The 19,850-nt window shown below is 39.0% G+C and overlaps 1 protein-coding gene across 3 annotated transcripts; it reads right to left on the reverse strand.

Annotated features, from left to right (window-relative positions):
- Positions 1-631: 631 nt before the first annotated feature.
- Positions 632-19,021, reverse strand: LOC124132878. Of its 3 annotated transcripts, none has more exons than XR_007221866.1 (9): positions 18,939-19,021; positions 18,383-18,464; positions 17,640-17,942; positions 16,769-17,068; positions 15,407-15,972; positions 3,678-3,765; positions 2,913-3,208; positions 1,350-1,646; positions 632-816 (listed from the first exon to the last, which is right to left on the reverse strand). XR_007221866.1 is itself a non-coding variant. In XM_048398422.1 (9 exons), the coding sequence occupies exons 5-9, from the start codon at positions 15,410-15,412 to the stop codon at positions 719-721; spliced, it is 792 nt and encodes a 263-aa protein (XP_048254379.1). In that variant the 5' UTR covers positions 15,413-15,972; positions 16,887-17,068; positions 17,640-17,942; positions 18,383-18,464; positions 18,939-19,021; the 3' UTR covers positions 632-718. The 3 variants fall into 3 exon arrangements, 2 of the variants coding, with proteins under 2 accessions (XP_048254379.1, XP_048254378.1); XM_048398422.1 differs by having other exon boundaries at positions 2,913-3,215; positions 16,887-17,068; XM_048398421.1 differs by having other exon boundaries at positions 2,913-3,215.
- Between the last annotated feature and the right edge of the window lie 829 nt (positions 19,022-19,850).

Consider the following 19,850-nt stretch of genomic DNA (forward strand, 5'->3'; position numbering starts at 1 on the left):
TCCTCTCTCTACAGGAAGTAGGGACAAGTTCTCTTTTTGCTCCAAAAAGCAAATTTATTGTGATGTACTTGATGTACCCAACTGTTTCCTGAATTGGTTGCACAATATAGATATTGATATGTTAATATGTTTTTAAAAATGTTAATATAACTAAAAAGTTCTAAGTTTCATCATGTGTGGAGGACTACTTCAGTTTAGGATCAGTAATATTATTTTAATTATGATATCACTGTCATTATTATACCTTTCGATTAATACAAATAAAAATTTGATAATTATTTCATATGAAACATATAGAGCGGTATGGATTTCATGGAGATGATGTCCAACATTGGCATTGTACATACAATTCTTAATTCTGTATGATATTACAACATGCCCCAATGTAAATTTAGTCTGTATTTATTTAATTTGTATTATTAATTCTGTATTATATTTTAAATGGTCATAAAGACTTGATAAAGTTACACTCAAATGTATAGTCTCTATGCTTAAAAGTAAGCTTCCAATTGTTTTTATCAATCCATATTACAATTGTGTGTCGCAGTAAATCACCCACTGGCCTATTCCAGACAGTGGAACGACCCCCACCCCCACCCCACCCCCACCCCGCCCCACCCCTGCAGAGTTCAAAGAAGACCAGCCTGCTCCCTTTTGAGCAAAAATTTTACCGTGTTCCCAATAGTATATTACTCTACCGTTCTCCCTAATACCCACATTACCACAACAACGACCATGGAAATTGTAAATTTATGATACTGATGTACAGTATCAGGTTCCTGGAATAGCTGATGGCACCTCCACCAGTTGAGGCAGCTGCAAAAAGAAGTGACACAGCCTTCTGTATTTTTATACACGAAAGGAACATTAAAAGAAGTCACATACATTCCAAAACATAGTTTGAGTTGTGTTATCAATGACGATATATCCGACTAGTAAGCAATACTAAGCATTGCGATTAATATGAGTGAGTGAGTGAGTGAGTATGGTTTTACGCCGCTTTTAGCAATATTCCAGCAATATCACGGCGGGGGACACCAGAAATGGGCTTCACACATTGTACCCATGTCGGGAATCGAACCCGGGTCTTCAGCGTGACGAGCGAACGCTTTAACCACTAGGCTACCCGACCGCCCCGCGATTATTATGAAGGTTCATTGACAGATTTTGTGCAAATCTAACTGACACTTTCATTTGAGTTTTTCTATTTGTCTGAGATGGTGATGCCTTGTATGTTTACGTTTAAACCGCACTGTTCAAGACTTTCCTTTTATTTTTGAACGTATTCGCTTACATCAGCAATGCTGGGCTATTTCTGTATATACGATGTATATATTTAGTACACTCACGTTTATGCAGCTGTGCTATACCTGCACAGGGGAGACTCCGCTGATAGCGGTGACAGGAAAATAAGAGTCTCAAAGCTCCATAGTGAGAGTCGGTGACATTAATAGATACGGAGACCGTTTGCTTTGCAGAATAATCAACAGCTGTATCCAGAGTTTGGCTGGTGTTGCCAATCTGCAGCGTGAAGTTAGATGCTCCAGAACAGAAGAAGGAGAAGATGGTGACATCAAGTGAGGCTTCTTCACCTGCTGCAACTACATCTGTGTTCGCGCCACTTGTTATATTGCACGATGGAGTTTCTGAAAAAAACATTGAAAATTATTCTGCTGCATGTAAATAATTAAGTAAACCGATATATATTTACTTGACAGAGAACTTTTTTATTTGTTAAAAATAGTCCTAACGTAGGGCATACCAATTGTGCTTGGTCTATTCTATTCTTCCTACAAGACAGAAATAAGGGTGGTAGAACCACCGCGATGTAACCAAACAATTACAAGCTGCAAAAACTACAAATGAACTAAATCGTGACCACAGACACCGAGTCCCCTAATCAAATAAAACCATTATTACATTAATCACTCAACAGCATGTACCTCCTCATACGAACAGTCTTCAAGGACTAATTTTACCTGCAATTTGTCAGATTACGAAATCATTTTTCTTCAAGAAATGAAATTATCGACAACACATATATACTACTTCAGGACATGCAGGATCAAATTCGGAGATGCAAGACTGAGTCGCCTTGTCACTGAAGGCTAAAATGTCCAACGACATATACAATTTATATTCTGCCATGATATGTCTGTGAAAGGTATTAAGTGAATAACTATCTTCACGCTGAATGACATTAACCGACACATGGAATTACTTTTATATATATATATATGTCTTCAGCAACACATGCTTGCTGTTAAAAGCGGCTATGCGTGTCGTAAGAGGTGACTAACGGGGTCGGATGATCAGGCTTGGTGACTTCCTTGTTACATATCATCGTATCCCAATTGCGTGGATCGATGTTCATGATGTCAATCACTGGATTGTCTGGTCCAGACTCGATTATTTACAGACCGCCGTATAAGCTAAAATAATGCTGAGTGCGGCATTACACAACAAACAAACGGACACGGACGGACAACATGTTATATGCCCGACATGTTTTTGTAGCCCTTGTTAACAAAACAATTAATACTCAATTGAAGTATACTATACAAGACGTACTTCAATGCAAGTTCTGTCATATACAAGACGCAAATGTTTGTATGTAATAGTTGGTTGGTTGGTTTGTTGTTTAAAGCCGCTCTCAGCAATATTCCAGCTTTATGACGGGGGTCTGTAAATAATCGAGTCTGGACCAGACAATCCAGTGATTAAAATCATGAGCATCGATCCACGCAATTTGGGAACGATGACATGTATCAACCAAGTCAGCGAGCCTGACCACCCGATCCCGTTAGTCGCCTCTTACGACAAGCATAGTCGCCTTTTGCGGCAAGTATGGGTTGCTGAAGACCTATTCTACCCTGGATTTTCACGGGTCCTCTGTATTAGTGAGTACATACTAAACACATGAAGCATACACGCGGAGGAGCGTCTTCTGGCGTCATCTGTACACTTCCACACACCCTCCATCGATTGTTCGACACTGCTTATCTGCAGTACAGTGTTGCTGTTGTTAACTATCGACGCACTGTACACTCCAAACCCAGTACACCTTCCTTGTCCCAGATCGCACTGGGGCGCGTCCACTCCATTTGGACCTTCGTATTTAATGGTGGTGTCACTGTGAGATACAGAGCACTGCAGGACAGCAGGGCGTTCAAGTTCAGCTACCTCTGGGCAACTGAAGTCTGGATGACTGACACCAAAACATGAAAACAGGTGTTAAGATAGTGAATGGGGAAGAGTGGAAATTCAGGACATTGTAACATGACGTTTAAATAGAAATAGGAAATACAAAATAATTTGGATATTTTCCATATAGTGTCTCGTGAATGACAACCATATTTGTGAACTTTTTCGGGGAGGGATTCACATTATATCTATAAAAAAACACACTAATTGATCAGCATTTGTCATACATTCAACCTTGTCAATGAATCATTACATTGTGGTATTGATTACAATGTTACAACATTCAAATAACCTACATGAATTTGCCATTTGTATTCACTTTTAGTTAATTTGAAACAAATTATGTTCAGATCTACACTGGAGATATTCTCTAAAGATTCAAAAGTTCAAAATGTTCAGAAAGAATTTAGTACATTCTACATTTACTGAAGCATCTTCAAAAACGAGTTGCAGTCAAGACAAATCCTACATACCAAATGAGAGATGAAGACACGTGAAGATCAGGAAGTAATGAAAGACTCCGCTAAATATGGAATCGCCCTGGACAAAAGAGATCGGCACCTGCAATCATTTAAAAAAATGTTTATTCACTAAGGCTTAGAAATACACGAGTTCATAAAAATCGTATGTACACTATCGCAAATATCACTTTACGTGCACCAGTGTATCGTGTAGTCATCCGGACGGCATTGTTGACGTAATTCGAATCTTATTGTGATGTAAGATCAAAATAACATCACTATAGTAACGACGTCATTGCTGAAGATTGTTGACGTCATTCCACAATTGTGGTTTTCTGAGAAAACGTCGGTTGTGATCATTGCATTTGTCTAAAGGGGAGCTGAAAAGGATTCAGAAATAATGGGTAATTATTGCTCTCGTATATGTGTCATATTAATTTTACGAAACTCATGTAAGGATTCATGTATTATTCAGTATTAAACATATTATCATTCATTTCACTCGGAAAATACTAGAATGCTGCTATGTATAATCGCTATGTATATTAATTCCTTTTGAGAAAATGTAACAACAAACTTCTGGATAGTTGTTTTATTTGGTGACCAGTGACCTTTCCATGTGTCACAGTCAAGATATGTTTCATTTTACATTTTGTGGTTTTATCTAAAAAACGCAACATACATGTAAACGGGTGAGAGCGCATAAACGCACGAGAAAGTGTTGTTTGAAATTCACGTGCTCATGCACTTAAATACAAGGTTGCCCCATGTGACTGGGTGGAGTGTACGAACCATACTGGATGAATGGATGTCTGCGTACTTAACATGGGTCGTTGTGAGACGTTAGTGTTGTTTGTGTATATGTTAGACCTTGAGGACCCAGTGTCTAATTGTTGAAATGGTTAATTAAAAGACCAGATGCGCGGCGCAGAGTTGTTTAATCAACCATTTCAACGATTAGACACTGGGGTCCGAGTGGTCTCACATACTAAAACCATGTTCAACATTTCTGGCACCTAAAATGCTTTAAAAACATTGTTTTGTTACTGTGTGAGTTGGCAAAATATGATGCACGTGGAATATGTACCCCTAGCCTTTCGCACGTGCACCTCGCACTTTGCCGATTTAGGTTATGAAATGCATATCCCGGTGCAAGTATACCATTCATTTTGGACCAACTCGAGCACTTTTAATCACTTTTAATCACCTAAATATTACTTGCCCATGTTGATGGGCCTATTATGATCAAACATAACCCTGATCAAGATTACAGTAATTTCGTTTCTATTTGATACCAAATCACAAGTCCTCTACAAATACTAGAATTCATAGAGTAACGTACTGTATAGAAAATGCATAAAACATATTTCGCAGTTCATAAACGGATGAGCAATTAGTCCTAATGTAAGTAAATATTTATTTGTTATTTTCATTCCATTTCTCCCATATCGCCGTGGAAGAAGACTACATTCGTTAGCCTTCAGGTCGGCCTTCGCGAGTTCGAATCCCGCTGCCGACAAGTTTTTCATGAAATTATTAGATGACAGGAGAAAAAAGAAGTCCCGTCATTGCCAAGTGATGTTTAACTTACAATTCAGTTCGTCAGACCATGGTGTAAATACTCTTTAACAAGTAGGGGATCATGACATATAACTGTTAACACCAAGCGTTTGAACACAGAAGACATCCTATGCAAGAAGCACTAATACAACTGTAAGCACAGGCCTCGCGCAGTAGCGCCACAGGTGCAAGAGGGCCTCAATCCTGATTTTCCTGACACTTTCAAGGAAGGTCGATTAATCTCTGTGGACAATTATTTCTGTCAATCTTATTGATTCTGCTTATCACCACACAGTTATTTGCTTCATTTCATTCATTGCTTCTGTCTGAACTAGCGATGCAGGGTGCTTTTCTGAATCAAATCATTTCTTCGCAAGTTGTCACCGATGAAGCGCCGGTGGATCACCGCCTCATCAATGATCAGTCACCGATAAGTCGCCACTAGGTTGCAAAGAGTCGACGAGTAGACGAAACCGATCGCCGCAGGGGAAAACCAATCTGCGATTAAAATAACACCAGGACCTCCCAGGAGACCAGTGAAACCTCTGAGCGACCAAATCGGTCGCAGCCAGTCTTTTGTGCATGTTCGAACGACTGGTTGGACCGAATGGGTTTTGCGACCGCTCTGAAACCTTGTAGCAAACTCAGTAAAACCTTTCAGAGACCTCAGGGATCTCATTGCGGTCGCATTGTCTGTGTGACTGAGGCTTTAGTTACTGCGTGACCAAGGTGTGACTTAGTCTTTCCGTTGGACATTTTCAGGAAGTTATCTAAAAGTGTATCCTCTAACGTCAAGACCCCTTGCTTGGTAGATAAGGGGTCAGAGCAGGCCCGGTCGTCTAAGGTGCCGCGATTCGCTGTGCAGAGTTGCGTCCCTTGGGCACGCCAGAAACCTATGATTGTGTGTTCGCCCGGGTTATGTTTCTAGGTTTGTCAGCTCATTACCCGTGCTCGTGGGTTTCACCAAAGTGGTAAACGTCTGAGACCTGCATCACTCCGGGCTTTCCTCCCACATGAAGCTGACACGCCGCGATATAACTGTAATACTGTTAAAAGCGGTGTTAAATCCAACTAACTCTCACTTACTAGAGGGGCGGTCGGGTAGCCTAATGGTCAAAGCGTTCGCTCGTCACGCCAAAGACCCGGGTTCGATTCCCGACATGGGTACAACGTGTGAAGCCCATTTCTGGTGTCCCCCGCCGTGATATTGCTGGAATATTGCTAAAAGCGGCGTAAAACCATACTCACTCACTCACTCACTTACTAGATAATAGAAACAATCAGCGCTGTGGTGGTGACAAATATACGATCTGTCTGGTTGCACGTGACGAGTAATCACAAGAGATCTCTGCTAGAATGGACCTTCCTCATTTGGATGACCAGCCTCTGTAACTAGTACTTGGTTGACTGCGTGTCATCGTACCCCTTAAATTGTTACAACTGAATCGATATTAATGATGCTGGTTTCATAAAGTGTCTATGTGAGCACAGCAACTGAAACCGTAATTCAATATTATTAAAGCTTCTTTTGGACAATATTGTTACAGTAATTCGGCATGTGCATGTAAAAACTCGTTAGCTTAATTAAAAAGATAGAATAATGTTTATCCCACGTCGACAACTCCTGAAAGCAGATATACAATAAAAAAAGTATTACATTATTTTGTTTAGAAATTGCAGATACATTTTTGTCCTCATAATACAAGTCCATTGATTATCTTCGTGAGCTCTATGCATGCAAAGTACAGTACAATCGAAACTGACTTTCGAATATTCTCTAATTTTAAACCACTTAGTAGTCTGAATGAAGCTTCTGCTTCCCGTACGTCAGTTTCCTGAATGCAATCCACTCATCGCATCTGCATGTGAAAGGAGAGTGAGACAACCAGGCCAGGAAGCTGTGAGTGTGATTAGAATTTCTTAAGTGCATATTGATCACATCTGCTGTACCGCTCACACTTATATGCGAGTGTATACAAGCCAACATATCCATATGTTGCAGTGTGTAGAACTGCACCTGTATAGTTATTTGTACGTGTGTTTATATGCATGTGTGTTTCGCCTATGGGCGAGAAAAAGGTTTGGCCCATGGGCGAGAATATGTTCCTTTACTTAAAACTCATGTTTTTGTTTCGCAAATACATTTAATGTATTCATTTAAGTATCATGACACAGAATTTAACTCATTTTAACTTAATTCAACGATTTTATAGCGATATTGAAATATTTCGCCCATGGGCGAGAAAAAGGTTTGGCCCATGGGCGAGAATATGTTCCTTTACTTAAAACTCATGATTTTGTTAGGGGAAAAATACATTAAATTTATTTATTGAAGTATCATGACACAAAATTTAACTCATTTTAACTTAATTCAACGATTTTATAGCGATATTGAAATATTTCGCCCATGGGCGAGAAAAAGGTTTGGCCTATGGGTAGGCCCATGGGCGAGAATATGTTCCTTTACTTAAAACTCATGATTTTGTTTCGCAAATACATTAAATGTATTCATTGAAGTATCATGACACAAAATTTAATGACAAAATGAAAAAAAAAATATTCAAAAACTCAATATTTAGACTATGTCGCCCATGGGCCTGCCCATGGGCGAAGTCTGGCCCCTGGGTAGGCCCATGGGCGAGAATATGTTCCTTTACTCAAAACTCATGTTTTTATTTCGCAAATACATTAAATGTATTTATTTAAGTATCATGACACAAAATTTAACTCATTTTAACTTAATTCAACGATTTTATAGCGATATTGAAATATTTCGCCCATGGGCGAGAAAAGGGTTTGGCCCATGGGCGAGAATATTTTCCTTTACTTAAAACTTATGTTTTTGTTTCGCAAATACATGCAGGTGTTCTTACTATTTTCACGGCACATAATGTAACTCAATTTTATTCAATTCAGCTATTTTACAGATTTATTGAAATATTTCGCCCATGGGCGAGAAAAGGTTTTGCCTTCGAAATCCTTGATTATTATATCATGCCAGAGTTCTGAAATTCAGTGACAATGTTGCTGAACAGTAGAATCTGATGGACGTTTTGTGCAGAACCTGTTTGACACTATGGGTTCCAGAACCACTAACACTCTGAGCTGAAAAAGTTTGGTCCTAACCGCACCCAACATCTACAAGTTTGTAAGCTTGTAGACATCATTAAGAAGTAATTAACAGTCCCATGCTGAGACCTTTCTCAAAATTCAGACCGGTGGCAGGCTGCCAACAAAGAGAAGAAAATATCGCAACTCCGACACGAGTGTGCTCAGTCAAACAATGAACTTACGACCGGCAGAAATCAACTCCAGTTGAGTATGCCGGTGCTGTATCTCAGCCGTGTTGGCCTGAAAATTTAAACATGCTAATTAAATCCAAAATCGTATAATTATTTTAAATAGAAACCGTATCTTAGTTATGTGTAATGTGTATATGTATCAATGACTACCAATGACTACCAATGACTAACCATGCGTACAGCATGACAATTACTTGCTATTCGTCAGTTTACAACACACATAACACGGTCAAACAATTTTAGGCACCGCTTTTGCGAGTTATTTAGTGCAATAATGTTTTATTAAAATCTATTTCAATTTGTTTTCACCATTTTCCTTATTGACAGTCGTTGTTACGTGCGTCACTAGGTAATTAGTACGGATTGACCTTATTTATTGTTTCTATACTTTGAGGATTTCTGTGGCAAGTGGCGGACGTAATTCAAACTCCTTCCGCACTGACACCGCATCAAATATATTTGTGTACCGATTACATAACTCTAATGGACAGGGTGGGGTGGTAGTTCACCGGACGACACTGTCCTGGGATAAAAAAAATCGTAAACATTTTAGCTCACTATAATTTGTCAAATTTACCTTATTGTGGATACAGCATTAAACAGTGTGTTGACCGTGTAAAGTGTTTCTTAACTGCTGAAGATTGTGATATGTGGTATACTGCGCTTTGGAATGACAAGAATAATCCAAATGGCAATAAATTACGCACATACAGAATGTACAAATCATCACCTACTGCTGAGCCTTATTTATGTCATTAAGTTTTAGAGATCATCGAAGACTTTTAGCATCCTTTCGATGTGGTATTTTACCTTTACATGTTGAGACCGGCCGCTACGCCAAGCCACCTACCCAACTGTTGGATAGGACTTGTAAATATTGTCACGCCAATCCTACTAATGATCATGTAAATTATGTTGAAGATGAATGTCACTTTTTAATAGAATGTCCATTTTATGATGATTTAAGATACAACTTAGCTAAAGAAGCAACTTCTGTAGATAAAACATTTCATTATGTGAGTAGTTTAGAAAAGTTTATTTTTATTATGAACGAAGAATCGCTCCAATGTATTTTAGCCAAATCAATTTACAACATGGCTAAAGGGGCAATTTCATTTTAAGCCATGTATGTATGTATGTATGTATGTATGTATGTATGTATGTATGTATGTATGTATGTATGTATGTATGTATGTATGTATGTATGTATGTATGTATGTATGTATGTATGTATGTATGTATGTATGTATGTATGTATGTATGTATGTATGTATGTATGTATGTATGTATGTATGTATGTATGTATGTATGTATGTATGTATGTATGTATGTATGTATGTATGTATGTATGTATGTATGTATGTATGTATGTATGTATGTATGTATGTATGTATGTATGTATGTATGTATGTATGTATGTATGTATGTATGTATGTATGTATGTATGTATGTATGTATGTATGTATGTATGTATGTATGTATGTATGTATGTATGTATGTATGTATGTATGTATGTATGTATGTATGTATGTATGTATGTATGTATGTATGTATGTATGTATGTATGTATGTATGTATGTATGTATGTATGTATGTATGTATGTATGTATGTATGTATGTATGTATGTATGTATGTATGTATGTATGTATGTATGACGTGGTGTGTGTGTGCACGCACGCACTCGGGGAGCGGGGCCGGCGCAACGCGGTGGTGGGAGTTAAGGGGGAGCGCACTGTTGAACTTAGGACTTTCGAAGTCAGTTGCCCTGTATCCTGGCATACTGGTGCGCTCCTCACTGAAACCGCCCACGGCCGTGCTCCGCGCCTGCATCACGAGGTATGTATTTTTTATTCTGTTTCAACTGAATAGTTGATTGATATGTTTTATAGTGTCTCGTAGGTCATATTTGGCCGGATGTTATATTTTACTGTTTTGTATATATCTTATTACGAAGTGTATATAACATGTGACACTTTAATAAACAATATTCTCTCTCTCTCTCTGTGTATATATTGGGCGGCTCCTTTGATATCTCCTCCAAACATACGTTTATTTAATGACCCCATTAAACGATGATACACATCTCGATCACTATATCAAGGCACTAATTCATCTTTCATAAACATTTTTTTGTCTTTGTGCTTAATATATCCACATATCAACGAACATTTGTAAAACATGTATCCTAAAAAAAATAAACATTTTCAGGCCAGGTATTTGCCCACAGCAACACCTACATAACTGTTTATTCACGCGTGGTGTGGTAGATCGTAATTGACCGAGAGCAGGTATTGTAGAATCACCTGTAAATAAGGCCGACACTGTATTTAGATACAACGTACTAATGAGAATTATCATAAGAAGGCTGTTGTTTTTTTCTGAACTGTTACCATTTTCATACCAAAAGTGACAATGCAGTTAAAAGTTGCTTTAGTGTCACAATATTCACTCACGTTTTCCTCAATATCCATTGAAACATAATTCCCACTGGTCAGTTCGAAACCGCATGTAATTAAATAATTATTTCGAGATTTCGTTAGAATGTAAGATATTCAGCCAAACGTTATGCAATAAAAGACGAATAGTTTTCTTCATTAAAATACGCGCACGCGTACCTGTATATTGCATACCTAGTGTCAAGTAATTGCCCAGTGTGATGTATCAACGGGACATAAAATGGGAAATGAAATAGAAACTAACTAAAATTTAATGTTGTGGAAAATAACTCCAATGAATTGGAGTACACGCACATGAATTCGTATGATTAACTGTCAAAACGTTTTGAGAGGTAAGGCCGGGTTCATTAAAGATCGCTACAATATGTAAAACAGGTGAAATTTGTAGAACTAAAGGAAACATCCAACCAAATGCCCTTTTTAAATAGTGAGGTGAGGTGAGGTGAAATTGGGTTTAACGTCGCGTCCAAGATTATTGCACTTATATAGCGACGTGCATGCACGTGTATGTGTGTGTGTGGCTGCTTGTACTAGTCCGGACTGATGCCGATTTATAGTGCTAGCTCACTGAGATACCATGCCGCAGTTTAACATGAATACCCCACTCAGACACAGTATACTGACTCCGAGCCGACCAGTCCTTGTTTTAGCCCCTTAATGCCGAGCGCCAGACAGGGTAACAACAAGTACAATCTTTTAACGTCTTTTTGTATGACGCGGCCCGGGATCGAACCCTGGACCTTCCGCTCTCCGGGCGGACGCTCTACCACAAGAACACGGAGGCGGTTTTTTTTTAAATAGTAATGTAATGATATAATATAAAGTATGTTTAACATGATACAATATACTTTGCAAACAGTTAGTTGATCCTTGAAAGGGACTGACGAAAACATGGGCGAAATATTTTAATTACGCCTTAAAATAGTTGAATTAAAGAAAAAAATTGTTAAAGTTTGTGTCATGATACTTGAATAAATACATTTAATGTATTTGCGAAACAAAAACATGAGTTTTGAGTAAAGGAACATGTTCTCGCCCATGGGCGAAATATTTCAATATCGCTATAAAATCGTTGAATTAAGTTAAAATGAGTTTAATTTTGTGTCATGATACTTCAATGAATACATTTAATGTATTTGCGAAACAAAATCATGAGTTTTAAGTAAAGGAACATATTCTCGCCCATGGGCCAAACCTTTTTCTCGCCGATTGGCGAAATATTTCAATATCGCTATAAAATCGTTGAATTAAGTTAAATGAGTTAAATTTTGTGTCATGATACTTGAATAAATACATTAAATGTATTTGCGAAACAAAAACATGAGTTTTAAGTAAAGGAACATATTCTCGCCCATGGGCCAACCCATGGGCCTACCCATGGGCCAAACCTTTTTCTCGCCCATGGGCGAAATATTTCAATATCGCTATAAAATAGTTGAATTAAGTAAAAATGAGTTAAATTTTGTGTCATGATACTTCAATAAATACATTTAATGTATTTGCGAAACAAAAACATGAGTTTTGAGTAAAGGAACATATTCTCGCCCATGGGCCAAACCTTTTTCTCGCCCATAGGCGAAATATTTCAATATCGCTATAAAATAGTTGAATTAAGTAAAAATGAGTTAAATTTTGTGTCATGATACTTGAATAAATACATTTAATGTATTTGTGAAACAAAAACATGAGTTTTGAGTAAAGGAACATATTCTCGCCCATGGGCCTACCCATGGGCCAAACCTTTTTCTCGTCCATGGGCGAAATATTTCAATATCGCTATAAAATAGTTGAATTAAGTTAAAATGAGTTAAATTTTGTGTCATGATACTTCAATAAATACATTTAATGTATTTGCGAAACAAAAACCTGAGTTTTAAGTACAGGAACATATTCTCGCCCATGGGCCATACCTTTTTCTCGCCCATGGGCGAAATATTTCAATATCGCTATAAAATCGTTGAATTAAGTTAAAATGAGTTAAATTTTGTGTCATGATACTTAAATGAATACATTAAATGTATTTGCGAAACAAAAACATGAGTTTTAAGTAAAGGAACATATTCTCGCCCATGGGCCACACTTCGCCCATGGGCAGGCCCATGGGCGACATAGTCTAAATATTGAGTTTTTAAACAATTTTTTTTCATTTTTCTTCCTTGGTATGTTCCCATGAAAACGGCATGTTTAATTTTGTAAATACCTTTAACCGAAACTGGGCAAAGAGCGTAGAGTTTCTGGACTTTTGGGTTTCCAGAATTAAAATGGGTCGTGTTAAATCAATAGCGTGTGTGTCCACCTCTGGTTGCGATGCAAGCAACACATTTTCGTCTCATGGAATGGACCAGGCGTCGCCCAAAGTCCTGTTGGATATCTGTCAATATCTGCTTGAGCATGTTTCGAAGCTCCTGGAGTGTCTGTGGAACACGTGTTTGACGTCGAAGGCGCCGATCCATCTCATCCCACATGTGCTCGATTGGTGAGAGATCAGGTGAGCGAGCCGGCCAGGGGATGACATTCACGTTGTTTTGTTGAAGAGATTCCTGAACAAGTCGAGCAATATGAGGCCGGGCGTTGTCATGTTGAAAGGTAATGCCTGGGGCACGACGACTCAAACCGGGCCGATGATCTCGTCGCGGTAGCGCTCTCCATTGAGATTTCCCCCTACCACTATCAAACGGGTCCTCTGTCTTGCTGTAATCCCACCCCATAGCATAACGCTGCTGCCCCCGAACGTATCTTCTTCCATGACACAATGATTGACGTAACGTTCACCTCGACGTCGGTACACTCGCATCCGTCCATCGCTGTGGCTGAGGTGAAAACGAAACTCGTCAGTGAATAGAACTTGTCCCCACTGCATGGCCGTCCAGCGTAGACGCTGTCTGCACCACTGTAGACGTGCTTGACGGTGGTTTCCTGTCAAAATGGGACATCTGGCGGGTCTTCTGTCGACAATCCCTGCTCATCTGAGGCGGCGACGTACGGTTTGTGAAGATATTCGTCGAAGGCCAGGGATGCGTCTTGCAGTCACTGTTGCTGGCTGAAATCGATTTTGTAGGTGTGTTGTTCGAATCCAGTTGTCTTGTTGATTATTGGTTACGCGTGGCCTGTCACTCCGAGGATGGTCTCTGACTGCATTCGTCTGTTGCCAACGTTGCCATAAATACCAAATGGTGTTTCTGTGGACGTTAAGTGTCTTGCAACATCACGTTGACTCCATCCTGCTTCAGGCATACCAATGGCTCGCAGACGCTCATTTTCGGATAGGCGTGGCATTTCGTAATGTTGAATAATTGCGTAATTTTGTTGTTTTTTTCTGAGTGGTTGTTGTCAGCACGATGCTAATCAATGCATATGGAATCCCGTTAACGCACATGTTGTTAAAGCCATTCTTGGATAAGGAAATGCATGGGGCTTGCATAAAAGTCAACTTTTGCATGGAATGCATGCTTTTCTGTAGCAGTTGCGTTTTTGTGACTTGATTCCATACATGTACTACAATACTGAAAACCAAACTTTACTTGTTTGAAAAATACACTAAAATATTGGTGTCACAGGAACTTTTGTTGTTGAGTATACATATCTGACTAGAATTGTCGACATAGGACCATCCCTTAATGAAATATGCACGTCTTTGGCCGTGTGGCAATATCATGTATCTGTGCATATGGATTTGGGAGAAAAGGTTAGTTAACAAGTGTTCAAAACTATATTTGTTTCGATGCATTTTTTTAACCTTGTTTATATGACTGTACATTGTAATGTAAATCAATTTATCAGTTTAAATAGAACGTTATATTTGTAAATACATCCATATTCCTGTTACACATTCTCTTTGGGCTTTAAATAGACTCGATGAACACTACACGTGATGGTTCGTGACAAAACCATTGTATCATTTCCGCATGCAGTGTCGTGGTTTGCTTAGTCACAGTGTCAAATGTGTCTAAGTCGTAAAAAATAAATTTGAAAAAAGGATCATTGTTGTAAGAGTTAGCGTAAGAATAAGCCTTTTAAAGACCTGCTTTAAAGATTTCTTAATGAAGTAAATAAATGTTTATTAGGTTAAATTTATCACAATTATGTCAGTTACTGTAAATACGGATTCTAGATGTGATGTTGATACTACCAGCAGAAAACACACTAGAGAGCATGGTTGCACCCATTTAATAACTGAAATTATGATCACTCTGGCTCGTTGGTTCCAGGATAATGTGATCGACAAACCCCTTAAATGCTTACATGCATTTGTTTTGGAGACACCTTACTTTATCCACTTTCTGTGGGGACGTGTAAGGGTAGGCCTCGGCATCCTCTGTTTGTTTAAACTTTAACTTCCCTGTTTAGATGGCGAGGCTCTACAACAAGGTTGACGGTAAATGTTGATCGTACAAAAATTACAAAAAGACATAAATTACATACCTCCATCTGGTATATCTCAGTGTATCAATGCAGGGATGGTATTTGGTTGAACGTTTCATCTGAACAGACGGAAATTGTATATTGCTATGAATAACACCGGAAGATGACTCAATCTTACTTCCCCGTCAACGACTACATGTATGTTAATAAGAGCAACTGGCGCATCATCAAATTCAGGACAAATTATGTTGATGAGTTTTAATGATCAATCAAATTACAGGCAGTCTGTATCCCATTTCTGATGTCCCACGGTGATATAGCTGGTCTAGAGGGGCGTAACATCATACTCACTCACTTCGCCAATGAATACACTCCCTCGCCCTCCCCTACATTTCTCTGCGCTCTCCAGAGAGCATCACCAGGAACACGCAATGCAACACTTCCATCCCCAGAAAACACTGTCGAACCCTCCTCATTTACATCATCTGCAGGGTGATAGTGTTCAAGAAACGGACTTGGGGTCTTCCAATTTCTCTTTAATACACAATTTACGATGCTTATAATGATGATGATGACGATGCTGACGACAATTCCCAGGACGAGTGGAAGGGCAGGTAGTTTTCCTCCTGTAAGTCAAATGTAAATAACTGTTAAAGGCATGTTACAAGGTGCGATCTGTGAGTGAGTGAGTGAGTGAGTGAGTGAGTGAGTGAGTGAGTGAGTGAGTTAGTGAGTTAGTTAGTTAGTTAGTTAGTTAGTTAGTTAGTTAGTTAGTTTGGTTTTACGCCGCTTTTAGCAATATTCCAGCAATATCACGGCGGGGGACACCAGCAATGGGCTTCACACATTGTACCCATGTCGGGATTCGAACCCGGGTCTTCGGCGTGACGAGCGAACGCTTTAACCACTAGGCTACCCGACCACCCCACGATCTGTGAAGTAATGGTTAATTATTTGGAGAGTTTGTATTCGTGCTCATTAATAGTTGTAGGCCGCCTTTGGAATAGAACTTGGATTATCTTCTTAGCAACACGACCCGTGAAGATCCGAGAGAGAAAAGGTCTTCAGCAACCCATGCTTGTCGTAACTGTCGACTAAATCCAAATTTCATAGATCGATGCTCATGATGTCAATCACTGGATTGTCTGGTCCAAACTCGATTAGTTACATACTGCCGTCATTTAGCTGGAATATTGCTGAGTGCGGCGTTAAACAACAAAGGAAAAAACAATCATTATGTCATAGGAACACAATATTCTCATAACTGGCTACTGCATTCATTGAAGTGTCGTTACGTGAATGACATGGAAACATCAATTCTGCATACGATTAAATAAAGTCCATGTAAAACACAGGAGAAAAGGCTAGTAATTATTTCTCATGAAATAGAATGTCCAATATCAGTCTAATTTGATTACTCACTGTTAAAGCTTTCAACACATCCACATGTAAGATTTATCTCTTCATTGTGGCAACCAAATATCAGTCTGACTTCACCAAAGTGGGATTCCATGATGTTCAGTTTTGTGTCAACACTTACATTCTTTATACCATACACATGTGTACTTATGTTCAGTGCTTCTCTGATTCCTCCTGTCTGGAGAATGAAGTTGCTTTCTGAAGAACAGTAAAAACCAACAATAGCCACTGTAAGGGATATATCCTCATTCAGGCCAAGTGCTTTGGTATCTCTGTCACTGGTTATGGTGCAAGATGGAGTCTCTACAAACAAAACAACTAATATCAGCTGAAACATTATATTGAAACGATTTCACACCGGGAGAAATCCAAGTCACTATGTCATCATATACTTAGCAGAGAGGTATTTTGTTATATTAGCAAAATATCGCAAAACATTTGAATTTAAAATAATACATACTAATTCATCATGTCACCATATATACACCGTAACAGAGAGGCGCATACGGCACGTTGCAGCCATTGACTCGTTTTGGGGTGAGAGAGTATGGTTTTACGCCGTGTTTTGAAATAGTCCAGCACTATCACGGCGGGGCACACCAGAAATGAACTTCAACAATTGTACCCATGTGGGGAATCGAACCCGAGTCTTCGGTGTGACGAGCGAACGCTTTAGCCACTAGACTACCCCACTGCCAATGGCCGTGATTAAGGGTCAGTGATAAAACAGCTTATGGTCAGAAACAAATTCAATGATCGTTGGGGACGTTTGTTTCAAGATGTACATTTTTCCCACCATCACAAATACACAACTACACACAATTATGCCGGATAATGATTTTTTTTTAAATTCGAGGTTTCAAATTAAACTTACGTTTGACAAAAACAAAGCAACAGTCTGCGGCGTCACCTTCGCCTTCTTTACATGTCCAGTTACCTCCATGGGCTGGTTTGACACTCTTTACCTCTATTTGCGTGTGAGTATCGTTGAGTACTGATGTATTGTAACCCTGACTTGTGGCACAAAATGAAGAGCCTGTCTTCATATCACACTGTACTGTAATTCCATTGGGGTCAGTATACACAAGGGTGACATTGACATTAGATATGGAGCAGAAGAGTCCAGCTGAAGTTCCAACCTCAATTATTCCAGGAGGACATGCCAGCTCAGGAACACCTAAATAAAACAACAACGGACCTAAAGCAAACATATTCGTGTCTTCCTGACGAACATTCGTCTCATTCAGTGGGTTACATGCTATAACTGGAACATACAATTTTGAAAATTATCCATTTTTCGAAACGAAATTGCTCGGTGGACATGTTGCATGTCCTAAAGATTAGTAGAGAACACATGGTGCTCAGTTCATCTTTTCATGGCAATATAAATTTAAAACGTCAACGCCAGAGAGATACCAATCTCCAGTATCAGCCGCAACAGATTCCATTTCCGTGAAAGGCAAAATAGCGGTGACAGTGATATGAATGGGTCACTGAAAATATGTGTATTTTGATGAAGTAACCGAAATATACCCTGTCTCCAACTAAAATCCCAACCCTCGAGACTATTAAATGTTGAAACGTTATGGTACACAATATGTCATGCAAGTTACCTACCTTGTGCACGGAAAATAATGCAGATTAACAAAGACAACACTGCCTTGTTGAAGATGCACCCTCTGTCTCTCAACCCCTGCATCTGGTAACATTAAAACGTATTGACATAACTACTATATACATGGCAACCCCTCAGAATATACAATATATTATACAGGTTACCTACAGTGTGCATGGAAAGTAATGCAGATAAACAAAGACGACACTGCCTTGATGATGATGCGATCCTCTGTCTCCCAACACTGGCATATAGAAACATGTACACTAGCTAATATACTGGTGACGCTGTTGGAGCGCTGTATTGGTAAGCTATGGAACGGCAGAGCTATGTTTGCCCTGAAACTTGATTTCCCCATTCACTAAAAACATACTAAATTTTGTTCCGGATATTGATATGCCCATTCGCAATGATAACGTAAGGGAATGTCAGTGCAGTCAGTCATATTCATCTCCCAAAGCTTGCTTCGATGATCAAATGCGTGCTTGATATTTACTTTATATAAACCAATGTTGTCGACCGTTAAATTGAGATTAAGAGGCATTTTACAATACTCACATTTAAGCATATATTCCCAACAGAGACACTGTGTGTAACCCCGCGTGTTTAAATCATGTGATTGAAACCACCCACAAGGTACAGTGATTCATGATGGGAACTTGAAAATCAAAAACGTCACACGTAATCTGTATTTCACAATACCGTAGTTTCTATCAAATACGGCCACTATCTTTAAGAAGTCATTCACTTTTATTCATAAGTTGCTTTATTATTGATTTATATTGCTCAGTTATTTAAGAAATAAACGACGAGTGGGAGTTGTTAATCGTACAATAAATCAATGTCTGGTCGGCTCGGAGTCAGTATACGTGTCTGAGTAAGGTATCCATGTTAAACTGCGGCATGGTTTCTCAGTGAGCTAGCACTACAAATCGGCATTAGTCTGGATTAGTACAAGCACACACACACATACACACACACACACACACACACACACACACACACACACACACACACACACACAATATGTGATAATATAAGTGTGATATAAGTGCAATAATCTTGACCGCGACGTTAAACCCAATTTCGTCTCAACCCACTCATTTTCAGTGATACATCCATATACTAGTAATTTGCACCGCTATTTTGCCTTTTACGTCCATTGACATCTGTTTCGGCAGATAATCGAGACTGGATATTATCGGACGTTGGCGTTTTATGCTTGCAACATGAACTAGAATATTTTTCTTTTGAATGGCACTTTGTAGAGTATCTCATCTTGAGAAGACAAGCAAGTAGTTGATTGAAAAGTGAACAGCCACGGAGGCGATGACCTACGGTCAGCCACACCACGGATGGGTACTGGCCATGGAAACCTATTTTGCGCTGGAAATTACACATAGCTTTAAATGTTTTGCACAATCACTATATACTCTCCAAAAATGGAAACGCACAGGTGAAAAATAGATG

This window comes from Haliotis rufescens, unplaced genomic scaffold (genome assembly GCF_023055435.1).
Source record: "Haliotis rufescens isolate VD_foot unplaced genomic scaffold, xgHalRufe1.0.p SCAF_18, whole genome shotgun sequence".
Lineage (NCBI taxonomy): Eukaryota > Metazoa > Mollusca > Gastropoda > Lepetellida > Haliotidae > Haliotis > Haliotis rufescens.

Bases quoted from the DNA above. Each gene is read 5' to 3' on its own strand.
- LOC124132878 (XM_048398422.1), bottom strand. The intron at 3,216-3,677 runs GTATGTAGGATT...TTTCATGTTTTG, and splicing joins GTGTCTTCATCTCTCATTTG to GTGTCAGTCATCCAGACTTC. The intron at 817-1,349 runs GTGAGTGTACTA...TTCTTTTTGCAG, and splicing joins TATAGCACAGCTGCATAAAC to CTGCCTCAACTGGTGGAGGT.